The 21,499-nt window shown below is 35.5% G+C and overlaps 2 protein-coding genes across 2 annotated transcripts; one reads left to right on the top strand and one right to left on the bottom strand.

Moving 5' to 3' along the window:
• Nucleotides 1-6,038: 6,038 nt before the first annotated feature.
• Nucleotides 6,039-12,454, top strand: LOC112034928 (dnaJ protein ERDJ3B). The gene is made up of 10 exons (XM_024067752.2): nucleotides 6,039-6,305; nucleotides 6,388-6,536; nucleotides 6,642-6,771; nucleotides 7,712-7,823; nucleotides 8,287-8,403; nucleotides 8,601-8,687; nucleotides 9,095-9,154; nucleotides 9,234-9,311; nucleotides 11,808-11,879; nucleotides 11,989-12,454. The coding sequence occupies exons 1-10, from the start codon at nucleotides 6,232-6,234 to the stop codon at nucleotides 12,145-12,147; spliced, it is 1,038 nt and encodes a 345-aa protein (XP_023923520.1). The 5' UTR covers nucleotides 6,039-6,231; the 3' UTR covers nucleotides 12,148-12,454.
• Nucleotides 12,455-13,298: 844 nt separating this feature from the next.
• Nucleotides 13,299-16,308, bottom strand: LOC112034962 (transcription initiation factor TFIID subunit 13). Its single transcript, XM_024067791.2, has 6 exons — nucleotides 16,181-16,308; nucleotides 15,515-15,617; nucleotides 15,389-15,426; nucleotides 14,336-14,395; nucleotides 14,172-14,246; nucleotides 13,299-13,619 (listed from the first exon to the last, which is right to left on the bottom strand). Exons 2-6 carry the CDS (start codon nucleotides 15,615-15,617, stop codon nucleotides 13,491-13,493), a joined length of 405 nt encoding a protein of 134 aa, XP_023923559.1. The 5' UTR covers nucleotides 16,181-16,308; the 3' UTR covers nucleotides 13,299-13,490.
• Nucleotides 16,309-21,499: the final 5,191 nt, after the last annotated feature.

The following is a 21,499-nucleotide window of genomic DNA, read 5'->3' as shown; positions in this document are numbered from 1 at the left end:
ATAGGCTTAGTCCCGATTAGTGTGCACCTAACGTCTTTAGGATCCTAGGAGCAGTTGATGATTTGAATCGACACTTAGGCCTGGGGCTCACCTGGCTTGACGTAGTACACATGTATGAGTGTCATAAACAAAAGGGGGTGGGATTTTAGCTTAAATCCCAATCCGACATTGTTAGGCTCATCTCCTGTCTTCCTAAGTCTAACAAAGGGATGAAAGACGACTATCTGATCGTCTCGGGCGCGTGGCATGACGGTCTTCATTGCCCAACCCAACTAGGAGTGTTAGGTGTGATATCCTAGACTTAGGTTTCCTAACAATAGATTTAGGGTCCTCGTCTTTTAGCAGTTTTTCTTCTCTTTGTATTAGTATTTTTAAGTTTCTGATTATGCTTAATTTTGTTGTGGTGTTAACAGATAAAACACACGTTGCTCCTCAGCTCAATCTGACTAACATTTCTGCACTTAGTTACCTACTGAGATCAGAGATTTTTGTAAGTGAAGACGGGCAACTTCGAGCTGCCCATCTTATCCTCGGTTTTAAGCCACTCTCGGACGCATTTCAACCAATTGGCAACGCTATAAGGTAGGGAGACTATTGGATAAACCGAATAGACATCTCTTATCCTAATTTTCTAGCTCCGTTCGATCTTGCCCCCGTACCACATCCAAATCTTCAGGGTGTACCGCAACTCATCCAGCCAATTCAACAAGTTCCCTTGGAAGCAGCCGCAGTAAGGAAAAGAGTTGCTTCTTCGACCTCTTCACTTGATGTGCAGATTGATCAGTTCCAATTTGAAGAAGAGGCACCAAGAGAAGTTCAGGTGATTCCAGTTTCAGACGCCGAGGAGGAGATTGACAGACAGTCTAGCGTCCACGCTCCTGTTTTAATAACTGCCCTTCCAGATGATTCTTTGGAAGAAGAAGAAGAAATAGCAAGTCTAAAGGACTTAATGAAGGCCAGGAAAAAAGCACCTGAGGCTAAAAAGACCGGTCCGTCTCAACTAGCTATCAGCCTTCCTCCACCCCCTCCTCAATTTCCTGCTAATCTCAAACTCAAACCAATTCTTGAGCCAAAGAAGAAGAGGCCTAATATAGCCCTTAAGGAAGATGAGGTGGCACCTTCAAAAGGGGGTAAACAACAGAGGGTGACTAAAGACCAATGAAGCAAAAGGGCTTCGTCTACTGAGAGCCGAAAAGACCCTCACGTTGCTGAGGTGCGCTGAGGACAACGCACCTGGTCCCCCAAACTGAAGTTGGATGGTGCTCCCTCCCTTTAGGACACCTCTGTCAGAAATTATCAAGGGGGGAAGGCAGGTCTCATTGCTGAGGCCCTGGAGCAACCACTTCTCCTACCAAAGAATATGGAGGCTGACAGGCACTTCAGCCAACATGAACTTTTTTTATTCCTTAAGAGGGATTTAGCTATGGTAAGTGAATTAATTCAATTCTTCAATTAAGATGCTGATTATTTCTATTTGTCCCTTCTCTTTGTTTTATACTACAATTTTCCATTCTGTTATGTAGATTACCCAGCAAATTTATGTGGCCGAGGAGTGGAATAAAAACGCTCGCAATGAAGCCCAGGCGGAAGCCTATTCCCTGTCCAAGGTTGAGAGGAAGATGAGTAGTCTTAAGGAGGACTACGATAAGCTGACCGAGCAGCTAAAAGAAATGACCAAGTAGAGGAATAGCCTTGATGCAGGCCTTAAAAATGCTGAGAAGCAGGCCGAAAATCAACGCAAACAATTGCACATGACCGAGATTAATCTGGAGACAGAGAGAGAATTGGTGAAAGGTCTTCGAGCTGAACTTTAGAAAGCCAATGAAACTACCCAATTGGCCAAGGAGGCAGTTGAGACTAAAAAGAAGGCAGCATACAAGTTTGGGGTGGAGGAGACCCAAGTCAGACTCACAGAGGAGTTCTCTACAGTCTGCAAAGATTATTGCGATATAACTTGGGGTAAAGCCCTTGATGTTGCTTGGGTCCTTGTAGAATCTGACTTGAGGCAACTTAGGAGTATCTACTACAATCCTGAAATTTGTGAACTCCCAAGTCCTGACTCCTCCCCATCCAAACAACTCCTAGAGGCCTCAAAACAGCCTTTGGTAAGCCAAGTTCCTCCTGCTCTTCCTGAAACTTCCAAAGAGTCTAAGCAAACTGGTGGTCAAGGCAAGCAAACTGAGGATCCTCAAGACAAAAGTAAGGACTTGGGTAAGAAGAAAACTCCTTCTGAACCTAAGGACCAAACCCAAGATGCTACTGCCACCCAGTTCGATAAGGCTTAGATATTTAGGATTTTTATTTTATCTGTATTAGTCTTATATTATTATTATTTTTTTTTAGTAAATTGTAAGGTATTGAAAAGTACTTTCTTTTTAATCAATGAAATTGTTCTTCTTTTATTTTCTATATCTTCATTGCACATATTATAAGATTTATTGTTATTGCAAATGATGCTGACCGATAACTACTGTAACCTGAGCAGACTTAACAACAATATCCTGCTAGTGACGCAAATAACTTATACAAATACTGGAAAAAGTAGATCGTATAAGAATTATTAATGAACATAAGAAACAATGAATGGTATGAAGGTTTTATATATTTCCTGGTGCTTAAATAATTAGATGTTTTACTTGAATTGGTTTTTGTACAACACTTACAAAGAATACTACTGAACACTGATTTCGAACCAAGTACAGAACCGAAGAGGCTTATCATAAGTTAGAGTCTATTTAAATATCTCCGAGGGCTTCAAGTTAGAGTCTATGTGTTTTCCCCTCTATTTATTATGCAATTTTAATATCCTTTAGGTTAAAAATAATTTTAGTTCCTTGACATTTTCTTTCGTTGTCAAATTGGTTACTAAGGGTCTATTTGGTTCCCGTAAAATATTTTCCGGAAAATACCTATTTTTCGGAAATGCTATTTTCCAGAAAAGGAAAATATTTTCAAGTGTTTGGTTGTATTATGAAAATTGTTGTGGAAAATATTTTCATGTGTTTGGTTCTATTAGGAAAATGCTATTTTCCTACAATTTTTTCACATTTTCTCAGCATCCAAACAAATTTTATTACAAAAAATTTCAACATCACAACCAATTCAATAACAAATTCCTGCAGCAAATTCCGGCAACAACAACACTACAACAATAACAATAGCAAATTCCGGCAACAACACAACAACCACAACAACAGCAACAACAACAACAATCAGTTCATCAAAAAAAAAAAAAACAACAACAATCAAACTTAAAAAAAAAAAATAAAAATAAAAACTGAGAGATCAAGGAAGAGGAAGCGATGGGTCTGGGTCGACGACAATCGACGATCGACGGCGCGGTGCTGTGCGACTCGCCGATGTGAAGAGCGCTGGGTTCCGGGTTTGAAGGAGATTGACGATTGGCGACGGCTTCTGGGTTCGTCGGTGCGAGATCGAAGGCAAGATCGCGAGATCGAAGGCTAGATCGCGAGATCGAGCGGAGGCGATCCAAGGCGATTGCCGGCGATTGAAGGCGAGATCGGCACGGTGCTCGGAGTTCGCCAGCGACGTCTCCTGCATGATCTAGACTCCTCGGTGCGGTACTCGTGCTCTTTTTCTCTCTTTGTCTTTGTGCTCTCTCTTTCTCTCTATTTTCCGGAAGCTATTTGAAGTGAAAATAGATCTAGAAATCATTTTCACCTTTGACTCACGGTCAACTGAAAATGATTTCTGGAAAATTGCTTTTTCCGACACAACCAAACACCCGAAAATATAGAAAAGCATTTCCGGAAATGAATTTCACCCAAAACAAACGCAGCCTAAGGTTTATTTTTAAATATGGTTTCTCATTTGTTAAAATGAGTCAATTTGGTCCTTCTTCCAAATCAACTAGCAAGTGAAGCAATTTAAACCTTGTTTTACATATAAAAAAATAATGATACTCATCAAACGCTAGGATAATGGCGCATCTCATGGATGTTTTCATTTAAATTTTAAATACAAAAATGTTTAAATAATGTTATTTTCACACAAATTTGAAAGGAATGACTATATTGACTCATTATGGAGTGGATACCATATATTAAAACTTGAGATTTTATCGCATTTATTATAAAAAAAAAAAAAAATTACAATACTCCACAATTAAAAGAGCAAACGCAATTTGTCATTTTTTCCCCTAACAATGCGGCCAGCCAATTCATATGGGCTTGGGTTTGTATATTATATGGCAAAGAGCCGAAAATAGTGAAAACTGGAAAGGCCTGAATTTTAGGGCCATGTTCTGTTGTATTTGGGTCTTGGACCAAATGCAAAATTTGTACCTATTGCAAAACGAGACCAAATTACCTTTTTGTTGTCGTTTTTTGGGTTGGAGACTTCAATTCTCAAAGGCAGGGTTACAGGGTCCAACATTTCTTGGCCCTATTGTCAAGTTATCAATCTAATATACATTTGAAGCCCAGTCTTTATTAGATAATTATAAGAAATGGTTTGAACAACATTCCTTCAAGCCGTTGGGCGGTAATTTTAATGGCTCATTTGGATTGAGGGGGAATAAGGGAGGGTAAAGTAGAGTAGATTTAGTTTAAAATTAGTTGTTAACTCTATTCTACTCCCATCTACTCCTCCTCCTTCATCCTTCAATCCAAATAGGCCCTAAAAGTTATCTATGCATAATTTTCATCCCTTGACCCAATCAATAATCATATACTATTGTTAAGATTCCATTTGTTTTGAGTTAAAAAAAAATAATCGTATATTTGGTGCAATTAAACTTGCTAATCAATGGAAAACCCTTTTTCAATTCCACAAAAATATTATACTGTACTCTCTTCCTACCTCCATCATACTCTTTATGACATTATCATTATCAAAAAAATAAAAATAAAAACCAAATTCTTTATGGGTCATTACCACCTTCTCCACCCCTTCCCACTCTTTTATGTGACTGTCCCAGATTGCTTCGCCACTATTCCATTTTGGAATATTTCAAAATGACGTTCTCCTTAAAAAGTTAATAAATATAAACATACCCTTCACTTTAATATAAAAGTCAATATCTCTCTTCCATCGAGATTTAAAATTAAGGAGAGTAGTTTTGAAAATTGATGAGAAATGTTATATTCATAATATTTTCACAATACTTTTCCAACAATTCCTAAGTGATAGATTGTTATTTGTTTTAATTCAAACACACTACTAAAATTACTTTCTTATTTACAAAAAATAGCAAGTAACAATATGTCATGGAGGATTTGTTATGAAAATATTGTAAATGATGTTTTGTTAAAAAATTAAATTTTCTAAACAGGCGTAACAAAATGAGATGGATGGAGTATAGTAGAGTATCTTATATGTTATATCTCTCACTATCAATTTAGAAAAGAAAAAAAAAAAAAAAAAGCTACAAAATTGATTGTAGTTTAAGGTTATAACCTTACTTAATAAAACAAACATTACTACATATTTTGAAAATCTAACCGTTGAATTTCACGTTCTTTGTGCTCTTAATGGACATGACAAATTTTGTGTTAATCGAATATTATTTACTATATAATTTATAAGCTTATATTCTATGTATAATTTTAAACTACAAAAACTTGCAAATTAAATAATTTATTGATAGTATAGCTATTAATTTTTAATTTTTTAAAAAAATTTCAAATATGGAGGATATAAGAAAATGATTATCTAATGAGAGATTTGTCAAAATTTATGTCTAATAAAGAGATATTGAGTAAAATTTTTGTAGCTAAACTTAAAAAAAAAAAAAAAAATCCTTTAATAGAAAATGTTGGGCCGAACAATCCAAAGTGGGCGGAATCTGGGTTTGGGCTTTCCCCACCCCATACCATACGTTCAAAATTCCAACCCACTTGACTCGCAGCCGTAGACTTCATTCGTGCCGTGAATTCCACGTCCATTCTTTCTTTCATTCAGTTCCAGGAAACCACAAACGAAAAAAGGAGCCAGCCACGTGGCCAAAACTCATTGGCGGAAACACCCTAAGCCCTCCTCTCATTGGCCAGTTTTGGCAAGAACACGTTGCAAATCGTAGTCACTACTAAACTTAACCCCCAGTCAATTTTTTTGTCTTTTGATTTTTGAGTTTCAGAGAGTCTTCTGCGATTCCCATTTCCTTGGTCCCCAATTCCACACACACAAAGAGCCAATATTGTTCCTCGCCAAAAGATCTGAAACCATAAAAATCCCTAAACATTAATTAAAATTTTTGTTTGGTCCCTATCTATGGCGCATCGAAGAACAACAAAGCTCTTGTTCCTCCTCTGCTCTCTTTGCTACGCTCTCTCCGCCATTGCAGGGTAATCCTCTCTTTTTTTCTCTTTTAAGTAACTACTATGAAATTATATGCAATGGCTGAAAATAATCTGATTTGGGGATTAGGAAGAGCTACTATGATGTACTGCAAGTGCCACGTGGCGCATCGGACGATCAGATCAAGAGGGCGTATAGGAAGCTAGCGCTCAAGTACCACCCGGACAAGAACCCGGGCAATGAGGAAGCTAATAAGCGATTTGCCGACATTAACAACGGTACTCTTTTTTTTTTTTAATTATATTTAATAATTAATGATCCTAATTGTGTTTTTTTTGTTTAGTGCTTATAATTAATGTATAGTTGATTAATTTAATGAATAGCGTACGAGGTGTTATCGGATAGCGAGAAGAGGAATATATATGATAGGTATGGAGAAGATGGACTGAAACAACACGCAGCTAGTGGTGGAGGCAGAGGTGGTGGAATGAATATGCAAGACATTTTTAGCCAGTAAGTCTTATTGAACTTGTTGTTTGAATCTTTTATGCATGAAAAGCTTTGAGTTTGTGAGTGTTACATTGTTGTAGTACAAAGTAGTTGCATTGGAAGATTGCCCTTTAAGAATGAAAATTTCCCAAAATAAAAACAAAGGACTTGGAAAGTGTCATTTTTCAAAAAATTAAGCAAAACATGGTATTCATGAAGTTGTGGACAAGGATCATGGCAGGAGATTGATGCTGTAGTCTAGTGTATTAATATGCTTTTAAAAAAAATGGGACTTCAATGGTTATTGTTGGCTAGTATTTGATAGAAGTACACATGAAAGAAATTAAGAAATGAATGAACTCAACTAGCGCTTACTTCCTCCGTTAAAAATGGAGTGAAGGCTGAGGTCGGTCATGGAGATTAATGTATCTCTTTTTAAAGACATGCCAAGTCAGTCATGTAACAAGCCAAGAATTGAGTACTATGTGGGAAGCTTGAGGGACCAACTCTGTTAGAGAAGTATAAAATTGAATCACATCACATGGCATTCACTAATTGGCTTGTTATACGGCTGACTTGGTATGTCTGTCGTAAGATATACTTTCTCAAGGTCGTGGGTTCGAGACCCATTGGGGGTGTGTATTCTTACGTATCAAAAAAAATGGAAGAATAATTAGACATGAAAGAATGACCCTCTTAGATCCCCATTGGCGTCACATGATCCAAGAGTTACTACATTGTTCATTTTTGTTGTTAACTTATATGAGGAAGCTGTTATTGCACATGTATAAAGGGTTTTTGTGGTTTTGAAATTACACGTACAAGTGTAGTGAACAATCTGAATTGGGCAAGCAGATTGCTTTTCTTTGTTGTTTTAGTGATGTCCTGTTTATCTTTTGTAGCCTGTGTGGTTGTGTCCACAATTTGCCTGTCTCTTTACTAAAGACTTGAAATTTTCTTCTAGGTTTTTTGGTGGAGGCCAAATGGAAGAGGAAGAGAGAATTGCGAAAGGCGATGATGTGATTGTTGAACTTGATGCAAGTTTGGAAGATCTGTACCTGGGCGGTTCAGTGAAGGTAAGATCATGTCTAGACGTGTAATTTGAGGACAGGCTTGCCTTTTTTTTTTTTTTTTTTTAAAGAAAAGGAAATATTTTGTTACATGGGCAATATTTCCAGGAATAGCAGGAAAGACTAGCACAAAGCAGCATGCATATTAGTCCCAAGAAATTCTAAATGGAAATCATTGAAGTACTAATTACTTTCCATTCTTGTCCTATCTGAGAAAATTAAAATGGAAATAATTGAACTATAGTATGCCCCAATAATCAAGTACTTCATTTTTCTGCTGAGCTGTAGTTTAGTACCTATATTGTTTTGTCTAATTTCATATCTGCTAGCTGATGGAGAAAATAGAATAACATGCGTGTGTTCTGAGTCTTCTTACTAACCTTCTATCAACAGTACAACCAAATAATGATATCTTAATTGGTTAGATGATTGCTTTCTTCTTTATGTGACCTTTGCATGGGATTATCAGGTTTGGAGAGAGAAAAACATTTTGAAGCCTGCCCCGGGCAAGAGACGCTGTAACTGTAGAAATGAGGTTTATCACAAGCAAATTGGTCCAGGGATGTTCCAACAGATGACAGAGCAGGTATATAACGCCATTGATGCCTTTTTTTCTTTTTCTTTTTTGGTGGTGGAAGATGCCTTTGTGTAGCTTCAAATTATAGTCCATACACTGCAATGGCATGATCAGTTGTGCTATTTTATTCTGTTTCCACCTCTTTGTTGACCATCATCTCTTGGATGCTATTCCTATTTTATTACATGTTTCACATGCTCTTCCAGGTCTGTGAACAGTGCCCAAATGTCAAATATGAACGGGAGGGATACTTCGTCACTGTTGATATTGAGAAAGGGATGCAGGATGGGCAAGTAAGCCTTCTATATTTGATAGTGGATATTGTGTTCTTTGTTCGTGACATAACAGTGTTAAACTTATCCTCCTCTTGTTTTAATGTATATGCCTTTATCTTGCCAAAGACTGAATCCCATATTTTTGCGATTGTGGACATGTTTCACATCATTATCTTTGAATTGAAGAATCAGTCAAAGGCATGGTGCCTTTGCCCTTTAACCTATCAAGGTGTTTCAGTGCTATAGTGATGTAAAGGTTCTTCTTTATTTCAAAAAGAAAAGGGAAACTGGGGTGGGGGTGTGTGGGGAACTCAATTGCGATCTGGAGTAGAGAATATTTGCTGTATAAGGGTGCACTCAATGGGAAATATTTGTTAATGTAATATTTCTTGATTTTCAGAATAATAATTATATGCTTTTCACAGGAGGTTGTATTTTATGAAGATGGTGAGCCTATAATAGATGGAGAAGCTGGAGATTTAAAGGTTAGTTCTTTAACATTGGTTTAGTGATTGGTCTTCTGGATGTACTATCTACTGACAATAAACACCACGTTTTGGGCAGTTTCGTATCCGCACAGCACCCCATGATCGGTTCAGACGGGAAGGCAATGACTTGCATGCTACTATCACTATTACACTGGTAATGAGCACTTAATTTAAGCTCTGTGCATATTAATAGCTCTAGTTATGGGTTCATTTTGCTCTCAATACTCGTGGTGGAAATTGGGTCAACGTGTTAAGGTTTGAGCTTTTTCTTGATATATGATAATTAAAAAAGCAGCATAAGGGACGCAAAGTGGTAGTTATGGAAGAGAAATACCCAACAAGCAAAAACTAGCAATTTTTTTTTTTTTTTTTAAAGAAAAGGAAATATTTTGTTACATGGGCAATATTTCCAGGAATAGCAGGAAAGACTAGCACAAAGCAGCATGCATATTAGTCCCAAGAAATTCTAAATGGAAATCATTGAAGTACTAATTACTTTCCATTCTTGTCCTATCTGAGAAAATTAAAATGGAAATAATTGAACTATAGTATGCCCCAATAATCAAGTACTTCATTTTTCTGCTGAGCTGTAGTTTAGTACCTATATTGTTTTGTCTAATTTCATATCTGCTAGCTGATGGAGAAAATAGAATAACATGCATGTGTTCTGAGTCTTCTTACTAACCTTCTATCAACAGTACAACCAAATAATGATATTTTAATTGGTTAGATGATTGCTTTCTTCTTTATGTGACCTTTGAATGGGATTATCAGGTTTGGAGAGAGAAAAACATTTTGAAGCCTGCCCCGGGCAAGAGACGCTGTAACTGTAGAAATGAGGTTTATCACAAGCAAATTGGTCCAGGGATGTTCCAACAGATGACAGAGCAGGTATATAACGCCATTGATGCCTTTTTTTCTTTTTCTTTTTTGGTGGTGGAAGATGCCTTTGTGTAGCTTCAAATTATAGTCCATACACTGCAATGGCATGATCAGTTGTGCTATTTTATTCTGTTTCCACCTCTTTGTTGACCATCATCTCTTGGATGCTATTCCTATTTTATTACATGTTTCACATGCTCTTCCAGGTCTGTGAACAGTGCCCAAATGTCAAATATGAACGGGAGGGATACTTCGTCACTGTTGATATTGAGAAAGGGATGCAGGATGGGCAAGTAAGCCTTCTATATTTGATAGTGGATATTGTGTTCTTTGTTCGTGACATAACAGTGTTAAACTTATCCTCCTCTTGTTTTAATGTATATGCCTTTATCTTGCCAAAGACTGAATCCCATATTTTTGCGATTGTGGACATGTTTCACATCATTATCTTTGAATTGAAGAATCAGTCAAAGGCATGGTGCCTTTGCCCTTTAACCTATCAAGGTGTTTCAGTGCTGTAGTGATGTAAAGGTTCTTCTTTATTTCAAAAAGAAAAGGGAAACTGGGGTGGGGGTGTGTGGGGAACTCAATTGCCATCTGGAGTAGAGAATATTTGCTGTATAAGGGTGCACTCAATGGGAAATATTTGTTAATGTAATATTTCTTGATTTTCAGAATAATAATTATATGCTTTTCACAGGAGGTTGTATTTTATGAAGATGGTGAGCCTATAATAGATGGAGAAGCTGGAGATTTAAAGGTTAGTTCTTTAACATTGGTTTAGTGATTGGTCTTCTGGATGTACTATCTACTGACAATAAACACCACGTTTTGGGCAGTTTCGTATCCGCACAGCACCCCATGATCGGTTCAGACGGGAAGGCAATGACTTGCATGCTACTATCACTATTACACTGGTAATGAGCACTTAATTTAAGCTCTGTGCATATTAATAGCTCTAGTTATGGGTTCATTTTGCTCTCAATACTCGTGGTGGAAATTGGGTCAACGTGTTAAGGTTTGAGCTTTTTCTTGATATATGATAATTAAAAAAGCAGCATAAGGGACGCAAAGTGGTAGTTATGGAAGAGAAATACCCAACAAGCAAAAACTAGCACCTAAAGCTCAAGACAAAGAAAAACAAATTCAAAAAAGAGTAGTAGTAGCCACTGTTCAATCAAAAAAAGATCTCAAGAACAAAAGATAATATTTCAGATTGGAGTGTTGGACCATAGATGAAAGGAAGCAAAAAACAAAAAGGGGGGAGAGGAGGGGTGGGGGAGATGTTCTGTTAGGCTTGCTGAGCCAAGAGAACACAAATGTTGCAAGTAGATTTTAGAGGAACTCTGATATGAGTTCTAGGAATTTTTTTGCCTTTTACAATATGTTGGGGAATTTTTTAAAAGAATGGAATGGATAATTCAAAAAAATAAAAAGAATGGAACATGGTTTATTTTTTTCTAGAGTGATTGGGAGTTTATAAAAGGAGGAAAGAACAGGGATTTTTTTTTTAGTTTTCTCTTGCAGTCGTTCCGTTTCTTCCTTTTAAACTTCCAAAAAGGAGAGAATTGATGCAATATTCTTAAAAAATGTCTTTCAATCCATTCCATTCATTTCTCTCTTCCCAGACGGATGAGGTTTATAGCTAGTCTGAGCAAATATCAGACATTTGTATACGCATTTCAATTTTCATCTTCTCTTCAACTTTATCCTCTTGAAACCAAAGTGCTTGTTTTCATGTGGTGTTGATTTTCTGAACCCTCTCCAGGTTCAAGCTTTGGTTGGTTTTGAGAAGACAATCAAACATCTTGATGACCGTTTGGTGGACATCGGCACAAAGGTAAGGAAATATCCTCTAGCTTTGTTTTGTATTGCTAAGATCGGTGGCTGACTGGGTGAAAGAAATTATTAGGAGAAACTTAACTGACATCACTGTCTTGACTTCACAGGGAATTACTAAGCCAAAGGAAGTGAGAAAGTTCAAAGGGGAGGGGATGCCATTGCATTTTAGCACAAAGAAAGGGGATCTTTATGTCCAATTTGAGGTTCTATTCCCAACCTCTCTAACAGAGGACCAGAAGACACAGATTAAGGCAGTTCTTGGTTAGGGTATAGGTGAAATGTTTTTGTTTGGGTTCGAAAATGTACCCATTGTAACATGAGGATGTTCTTATAGAGAATTCAACGAACCCTGAGGTTTCTCCTTTTCTTTTTTTAACTCTCTCTCTCTTCATCTAAGTAGTATTTTTCTAAGGTGTTTTAGCTGTAATCATTTTGAAGCCACTTGGATAATATTTTTTCCTCATTGGCGGTCTAGTTTCTCCCATGTTTAAGGAGAACTACAATAGAAATTGAAGAGTATTAAATTTACTGATAAATATTTCATATTTATTAAATTTGGTTCTCTTTTGCAAATATAGATACAAATGCTGGGAGTCATTAATCATTATACACTTTTTCCCCCCTTTTTAGTAATGTTACATTCACAACAATTTAGATTGCAAATTAATGCTAGTTCTAATCTAAACTTACCATTAAAATTACTTCTTTGCCCACTACTAAAAGGCATTGGTTTTGGTGGATTGTGATTAAAAACTTTTACATGTCACATTAATCACCTGAAAATATTTAGCTTTAATAAATTTTGATAGAGGCATTGAGAAAAGTAGACAAAATGGAAAAATACTAGTTTTGTCGGTGTAATGGAGAATTGAGACAAGGAAACAACATATCCTGTCAGAAATTGTCTTCATTACACAGTGCAGTTTAGGGGCTGCGCCACCTTAAGGCTAGGGTGGTGACCACGCTGACTTGATTTTTTTTTCTTTTTATATATATATATATATATAATAATTTAAAATTTTGTATTTGTCTACCCTTAAAAAAAATTTAGGAACACCTTCAATTTTTTTAATGCTAATAAAATTAAATTTTGCTCCATAATTTATTTTATATTCAGTGGATGAATAATTGCATGATTATGTACATTAAAAGAAATATAATTTGTAACATTGATAATGAGACTATCATGTACAGATTTCAAAATATAAAAACTCGTAAAAGGCAATTGTAAACTTTACGTATTTGCGTATTTTTTTTATTGTTATTGTTGTCAATATATGAATTTTTCTTTTTATTAGATCGTATAATTTATACTTTTTAAAGAACGCCTTGAAAAAAATTCTTAAAGCCGCCTTTGGTGCAGTTGGAAACAAGACAATTATTCAATGGTATCTGCTTAGCCTAAATGCTTTAGAAGGGTCTTAACAACAGTTTCTTATTTACAACACCACCAAGTTACAACAGGTATGCATCAGTTCTAGCAAGGAAAAAAAAAGCATGCATCAGTGCTAGCCCAAAATATACATATATATGCCTCAATACAAAAGTAACAACAAATGTTAGCTGATCGTAACACTGGCATATACTACTCTATCTAGTATCTACTACGCTAGTTTTCTTCATCTGCCTCAAAAACCTTCCTCAGCTTCTCTTCATCTGACTCAAAAACCTTTCTCGCTTGTTTCAGCTCCTCGTTCATAGACAGCAACTCTGTACAGCGGTTAAGTTTTGGCAAATCCTGCGGGATCAAAGTGCAACATTGGCATTTGTTTACTATTTACTAACCAATAAAAAACAAATATAGAGCAAGAAAATGTTGCAGCAGTGTATATCCCGCATCTATAAAGAAAAGGCTTTTTTTTTTTTTTTTTTTTAGGTTCAGAAAACAAAGTCAGAGGATATCGTTGAGAATTTTCACCAAACGCCATTTTAATTTCTGGCTAAAGAAAAGAGATAAATGGGGTGGAGGATGAAGTTAACTAAAGCTTTTCTTCTTAAATAGTACTAAAATGGAAAAAGGAGAGTAAAAGTGTTGTCGTGTAGGTTCTTTCTAAACACAGAAAAGGAAATAAGATTTTAAAGTGTATGGGTGCTATTAGCCAAGGCACACAATGTGAAAAGTGTGTTGTAATATAAACATGATAGTAAAGTGAGCTTGCAAGATAGTATGCCTTGAAAACAAAGGTAGCCATAAAGAACTTCGAGATCAGTGATTTATATTTTTTTAAAGTAGCTTCTAGGTCAGAGAAATGAAGTTTTTTTTGGTGAAAATGGTAACTAATTGAGGAACCTTGCGTATCAGATACAGGAAATCTTCAACTGATATCTTTCCCCTCTTTGATCCAATATCTTGGGCTTTATGCACCTGCAGAAATGTTAAAGATGTTGACATAAACCTACCATGAGTGTCATCATACTTAAGAGTAAATAGGGAGTACCAAAAGACGTACTTACCAAATCTGTGATATACTCCACAACAATATCCTCCACAAGTGCCACACTTTCTGGAAGCGGCTGATAATGCAATAAAAAATATACAAAACCATTTATAAATTGAATACTATAAATCATCACACTTTTCATTCTTTGTAATCAAAGAATTTCATGTCAATAATATTGCACGTAATACATAAGACTTTTTGTTTATTTTATTTATTGCAGTTAGTAAAAACAAGAAGAGGTTGGCACCTAAAACAGGAAAAGGTAGGGAACCTTTTTGCTCAATGAGGCATAGATAACAATAGCAGAACACCTTCAATAATCAAGTAGTGCAGGAATGAGGTGGATGCAGTTGCATATAAAGCCTAATGCAGATGAGTTCGCGTAGGCCTCGTCTGGTGGTTTTAGCTCATTGTGGACCCAATAACGCACAAGACACTGCTAAAAGCTTTGCTACAGGTACAAAATGTGGTAAATCATGCAGATTTTTCTTTCAATCACATATGTAAACCTCCAAAAAATGTAAAAGCCAGTTTCTTTATCTTTCCCTTATATAATTTCAACTATGGTATTAATATATATTATCATGATTCTTGCCATTTGTCGTGGGAGTCTGCTTCCCAAAATCAAAAGGCCAACTCTAAGCATATCAATATCTTAGTGAAAAATGTAACTGTAGCAATTAAAATCAACCTCCGAGATGCTTCTGTGGGGTAATTTATAAGAAGTTTTGAAAAGTACTGGGTTTACACAAATGGATAAACTGATCATAATTTGAGCTAATGTAAATCAAGTTCTTTTTCTTAACTTGAGAATTAATATGCCTAAGACCAGTTTACAACAATCACCACTGCTAATGACAAATATGGCACTTCACTTCCATTATGATGTAGGCATCTTCAGATATAAAGCATTTGTAACCAAATCCAAGAGTGCATTCCCAAACCCAAAATCTTAAATAAATTATTCCACCCACATCACATTCAAAAAATCGCAGCAACAGTCAGATTACCAGTGTTGTAATAGTCCAAAAGCACAAAACATATACAATTAAACAGCACAACTTACATTAGGATCATCTCCAAAACCATACATCATATGCTGCACTGTAAAACCCAAAAAAGAATAACAATAAGGTCATAAAATAAAACTGTGCAATAAACCCAACAAAGCAAACCCATTTTAAATACTCACACTCTTTCTGAAAGACTCCACGTTTGCGCTTAAATGAAGTTTCTGAGGACTGTGATGACCCAGCCCTCGATTTTGAGGAGGGTGCTGCAGAATTAGTGTTCATCTGTCACAACAATCAAATATCATTATAATCTGCAATTAAGCACAATAATTTTATTTTTATTTATTATTAATTTTAAGTGATTGACATGAAATATACTACTTCATAGAAATTTCATATGCTTTTAAATCACCAATTATCAAGCAAAGTTTCATTCAGGAATGGAGTTAGTCCATATAATACAATTATTTTATAATTCTTTATTAGAGTTTTAACCCTATGCAAAAAATCAAGCTGATACTGAGTAACTAAGTTGGCTTTTTAAGTTTTTCGTTTTTTTTCTTTCTGAAAACAATAACTTAACAAATCAAGAAGATTGAAAACTTAATTTTTTTTTCCTCTATTCTCTTAGCTTCCAAACAAGTCTTCCCAGTTCCCAGTTCTCAAACTACCATAGTTCCTTCCTCAAACAAACACACACAAAACCCAAAACAGAATCGAAAATTAAAAAACAAAAAACTTAAAATGAATTTTAGTTGCTGGGTAGGAAAGTCTATTTCCTAATTTACTCTTAAAAAAAAAAATATATATATATATATATAGTGGTGGAGATGAAGAGAAATTACCTTTGTGAGGACGGCAGAGCAGAGGAGTAAAGAGCTGTGTCCGCAGTCAGCGTGAGAGCGAAATTACTGATGAGAGAGAAATCGGAGGAAAATAATTTAGGCTAAACTACAAGTGTCACCTTTTAACTTTATCTAAAAATTATTTTTTGAGAAAGAATTTTATCTAATAACTAGCTTCGGTTTTTTTTTTTTTTTAATATAATGTCTTAATTTTTAGAATATTTCTAATGATGATTTTAAAAAAAAAAGTTATTTGTATGTGGGCTTAAAGTTTAAAATGTTGAATTTAAAATAAAAAGTGAATTAATAAAAAGTGGTAATTCATATAGAGAAGATAAAGAAAAAAATCATGTGATTTTTTTTTTAAAAATTATTTGTACATGAGTTTAAAGTTTGAAAATTTAAATTTAAAATAAAAAGTGGTTGTAAACACAATTTTTTCACAAAGTTTGAAAATCAAACAAATTGAAAAAGGTGTCACAAATATATTTTTCTATTAATCAAGTAGTGAGTATAATCTTTGTTTCAATTCTTTTACAAAAAGTGCTCATTTGATTCTATCTTCTTTGTGGTATTGACTTGAACGCAAATTTTTTTTCACTTTGGTTGGAAGATGGATCGAATGGTCTTCAATAAGTCATTCACCTTGAACTTCATAGGGATTTGTTGTTCTTCAAGTCCTTCACCTTGAGCTTGTTAGAGATTTGTTGTTTTTCAAGAACTTTGAATGTTCTTCAAAGATTATTGAGACAAAATTTCTCCAGAATTTGGACTTCTTAAAAATGAAAGGGGATGTCCTCTATTTATAAGAGGTTTCAAAGGATAGGCTCTACTTTGAATTGATATGTTTGAAGATATGTAGTAAAATCTTGATTGACCCAAATTTTGTTTAGAGATAATTATCTCTATTTGTCTATTTTTATAAAGATTATATTTTGATAAAAATGATTATCAATAAAGATAAATAATTATCTCTATTTATTTATTTATTTTAATAAAGATAATTATCCATCAATTTTGAATAGAAAATTTATCTTTATTTATTTTAATAAAGATAATTATCTATATACTTTGAATATGGAATTTACCTTTATTTTGCGGGCCAAATGACATGTGGCAAATTTCAATATGCTAATGTAATATCAATTTGGATGACATGTATCATCATTTGATCTAATTAATTTAATGACATATTAATCTAGAATTTGTCACTAAATTTTGATGTGGCATTTTATAATTGACTTAAAATTTTGCCTCATACAGTGGTAATCTAGATAGAGAAGATAAAAGAAAAAACCCAAAACTTAGAAATAATAAATTACTCTATTAACTAGTTTGTGTTTTTAATTTAAAATTATTTAACTAAAAGATAGGGTATTTTAGAGAGTTTAAGAATTTATGTGAAGGTATTTTATTATGCAAAATGTTAAAAACCAAACATGAAAACTGGTTTTTTTTATTTTATTTTATTTTATGGAAAACGAACCAAACATCATTCATTCATTAAAACAACGAAAGTCAAAATCCAAAGCCTCTAAGGCTAGCGGTGGAGATTCTTCCAACCATACAAGTTGATTATCTAATTGACTAGCATACTTAGCTAGCGAGTGGGCAACAAAGTTAGCACTTCGTTTAACAAAGCTTACTGATAAACCCCGAAAACCTACTGCAATGCATTGCACATCCTCGTATATATGACCCAGTCGAGACCTGTTAGCCCCTGGAGATGAATTGGACTTCATTATGTTGATATTATACCCTTCCAGTACCTGCTCCATGAACCCTGCATCCAACGCGAACTTAATAGCTTTCCAACAGGCCAGCACCTCGGCTTCTTCACTATCCAGCATTGGGGTCCTTTCGCTGACAATGCCGCCATGACTTCTCCCTTGTCATTACAAACAACCGCACCAAAACCTAAAGCGTTAATGTTGGCAAATACAGCAGCATCAAAATTGAGTTTGTAGACCAAACCTAATGGTGGAGTCCATGTCTGCACTGACCCAATAATAGTTGGGATAGCCAATTGATCCTGTGCACCTTTATACTCCAAAAAGTTCATAGCACGTTTATTCAGCTTAGTTGGGTCTAGTAAGGTGCCATCATGCAAAACTGAGTTTATTTGGTTCCAGATTATCCAGCATTGAATCGGGAATAGTTCAAGGTCTTCAGCAGTTAGCTTATTCGTCAAGTCTTCAACCAACTGGAGTATATCAGCTCGACCGCTTACACTTTTCTGCCATTGTACCTGGCTTTTAGCCCAAACATCTTGAGCCACCCCACATTCCCACAAAACATGAAGCATTGACTCAGAATCTTGTTTACAAAATTCACAGGTACCATCCTCAATAATTCTTAGACAAACCAGATTTTATCTTGTTGGCAGAATATCCTAGCATACCCTCCATTCAAACACCTTAATTTTATTAGGTATATGGAGTTTCCATAGCTTTGTCCAGATCACACACCTATTATTCGACCCCGAACTTTCTTCCAAGCCATTAACCTCCATTGAGAGCATTCTGGCAGTATTGTAACTTGATTTTACAGAGTACACCCCAATTTTATTAGGGAGCCACAAGATATCATTTTGTACATGTCTTTGACCCAAAGGGATGCGAAGTATGGCTTTAGCGTCCTCCCTATGGAATTTTGCTTCAATTATCCCCCGGGCCCATTCATGCAGAGTCTAGTCAATTAGATCAGAAACTCGCCACTCCCATTCCTCATCTAACGGCTGATGCAGAACCTTGTTTGTTGGGTGATTCGAGATCCACCTATCCTGAATTACCCGTATGGAGAAGCCATCCCCCACCCTCCAATAACATCCCTTTTTTCAGAATTAGATGGGCTGCAAGTAGACTTTTCCAAACATAGGAGTTATTGGGAACATCAGAAGCTTCCAAGCAGGGTCGGCCCTAGGCCTAGGCCATGGCCTAAGGCCCCCTAACATTGAAAGGCCCCCAAATATGGGGGCAGTAAGGTACATATTTATATATATTTTTTAATTAAAAAAATGTGAGTTATGGGGTACAATTTTTTAGCACTCTTGAGCATCCGTATTTGAGCTTGTATATGCCAAATGTTAAGAACATTTAGCATTTAAGCCCCAAAACCCATCAGCAATGGGAAGGCCATATCCCATATGCAAAAAAAAAAATTTGAGATTTAGCTACAGTACCATCTCAAATGTAAAATGGTACTGTAGCTGAATGGTATAAAAAAAATAATTTTTTAATGCTTTTTATCCTGGGAATTTCTCTCTCCTCCCTCCTTATTTCTTATCTTTTCTCTCTCTTCGTTCTCTCTTTCTCTGCTCTATGCTCTCTTCAGACCCAATACTCTGCCCCTCTCTCTTCGATAAGTTAGGTGCTTCTCTCTCTCCGATGACCTTCTCTCTCCGATAATGATTCTGACGAGCATCCGTGCTCCGATCCCTTTACCAATTCATAGGCACTCATAAATCCAACAATCTAGATACCCATTTCACTTTTCACTCCATTAAGATTTGTGGGTTTGGATTCACCGATTCAGTCATCCCTTTTTACCGATTCAGTCATCCCTTTACCGATTCACTCATCTCAAGGGTTTATTGGTTTGGATTAAGATTTTGTTTGCAAAATCTCTTCACGAAGCTCCGTCAATCTCTGAAATCAAATCAAAATCAAAAGCCTGGTAAGATTTTGAGTTTTTGTGTTTATGTTTCTTTTCTCTTTCTGCAAGGAAATTTGTGTTTGTGTTTTGGTTTTGATCAAATCATTGCTGTTGATGTTTGCAGAGGTGGGATTCAGCTTGGTTGCTTTTATTTGCATTTGGTTCTCATTCACTCTCTCCCTGTCGGTCTCTCACTTTGCTTTGCTTTGCTTCAAATTTGGGTCCTCAAAAGAAAGGTACGGAACCCAAACCCAAATCCCTTCTCATCTCAGATCCCTTATTTCTTCCACATTTTGATATCATCCATGTTTTTGTTCTAAATTCCTACTGTGAACATGAAAATTTTGTTGTACTATTCAGATTTTGTAAAATGCTTGTTGATTTATGCATTATTTTTTTGTAGCTCGTAATGGGATTTACAAAAAAGTGGGTTTGCAAGTGTTAAGGATAAGATTTGCTAGCCAAAATAGTGGTGTCGTGTAGCTGTGTGTTACCTGCAAAATAGCTGCTGCATAATGCTGCCGTGTAGCTGTAACATAGCTGCATAAAATTCAAATTTAAATCTGATCTGTGTGGCAGCTGTAGATAGATACTTCAACACTTGATTTGAATTGTAACAGAGATTAGATTGAGATATGATAGGGTAGAGTTATTTGTATTTTGAACTTCTTGTATTTGAATTTCATATAGCTGTACAACTCTATAAATGATAAGTCCCAAATCAGATTGGTTTGGTTTTTGCAAATATATCAGATAATTATTATCTTTACAGCATGTGTATTCTTTTGCTTCATTGATAATTGGTTATGTGAACTTGATAGGGAAGATTTTAGAATCGTGCTTGAAGACCATTTGGAGTCTTTCTTCACCTCTTCTCTCTTTCTCTTTTTGTTCATAGTCTCTGCCGCCTCAAGTCTTGGCCTCTAAAGCCTGGTACGTTTTTAATCTGTGTTTTTTTGTAAATAGCTGCTGATAATGAATGTTTGCATTAATGGAACCGATAAAATTTAGGTGGTTAGAAAAATCTGTATTCAACATTCGACAAAAAGGGTATATACCTTTTGGGGTTTAAGAATGTTTTTGACATTGAGTTTTCTCCAACATGCATGTTTGATTAGTGATACTATGAACTATAGTTTTGGTTTGTAGTTGTGGATTACTAAGTTCTGCCTCTTGCTTTATTCTGTGAATATTAAAATGCATGAGATGAGAACCACAAACTAGAGTTTGTGGTGAAAAAAAAAAAAAAAAAAAACAAACAAACAAACAAACAAAAAAAGAGAACCACTTTAAGACCTTATCCAATCCTTGCCCTTCTTTCAAATTTTCAAGCGGATTGCGTGACTCTATATATTATGAGTGCCACACATATCGGGTGCTGTTCCAGCAAATTTGACTTTACCATTTAAGTATTACAAAATGGTGCTGTCAACTTTTAAATATTGAAACTAAAATTAACAAATTTCTTTATTATATTATTGATGTAACTCCAATTGCATTTATTACCGTATCAATTTATAGTTTTTCTTATGGTAAAATTGGTAATAGCTTTGGAATGACCTCACCCCCAAGAATTGATACTATGATCTCCATCATTGTTGTGCCATTAGCTGAGGTCATTTCTTTTCTTGGTGTTATTTATCTGTTCTTTTAAAGTGAACTCCA

Source organism: Quercus suber, unplaced genomic scaffold (genome assembly GCF_002906115.3).
Source record: "Quercus suber isolate HL8 unplaced genomic scaffold, Cork oak 2.0 scaffold_107, whole genome shotgun sequence".
NCBI lineage: Eukaryota > Viridiplantae > Streptophyta > Magnoliopsida > Fagales > Fagaceae > Quercus > Quercus suber.
The sequence above is the reverse complement of the archived record's forward strand: the minus strand, read 5'-3'. Positions and strand labels throughout refer to the sequence as shown.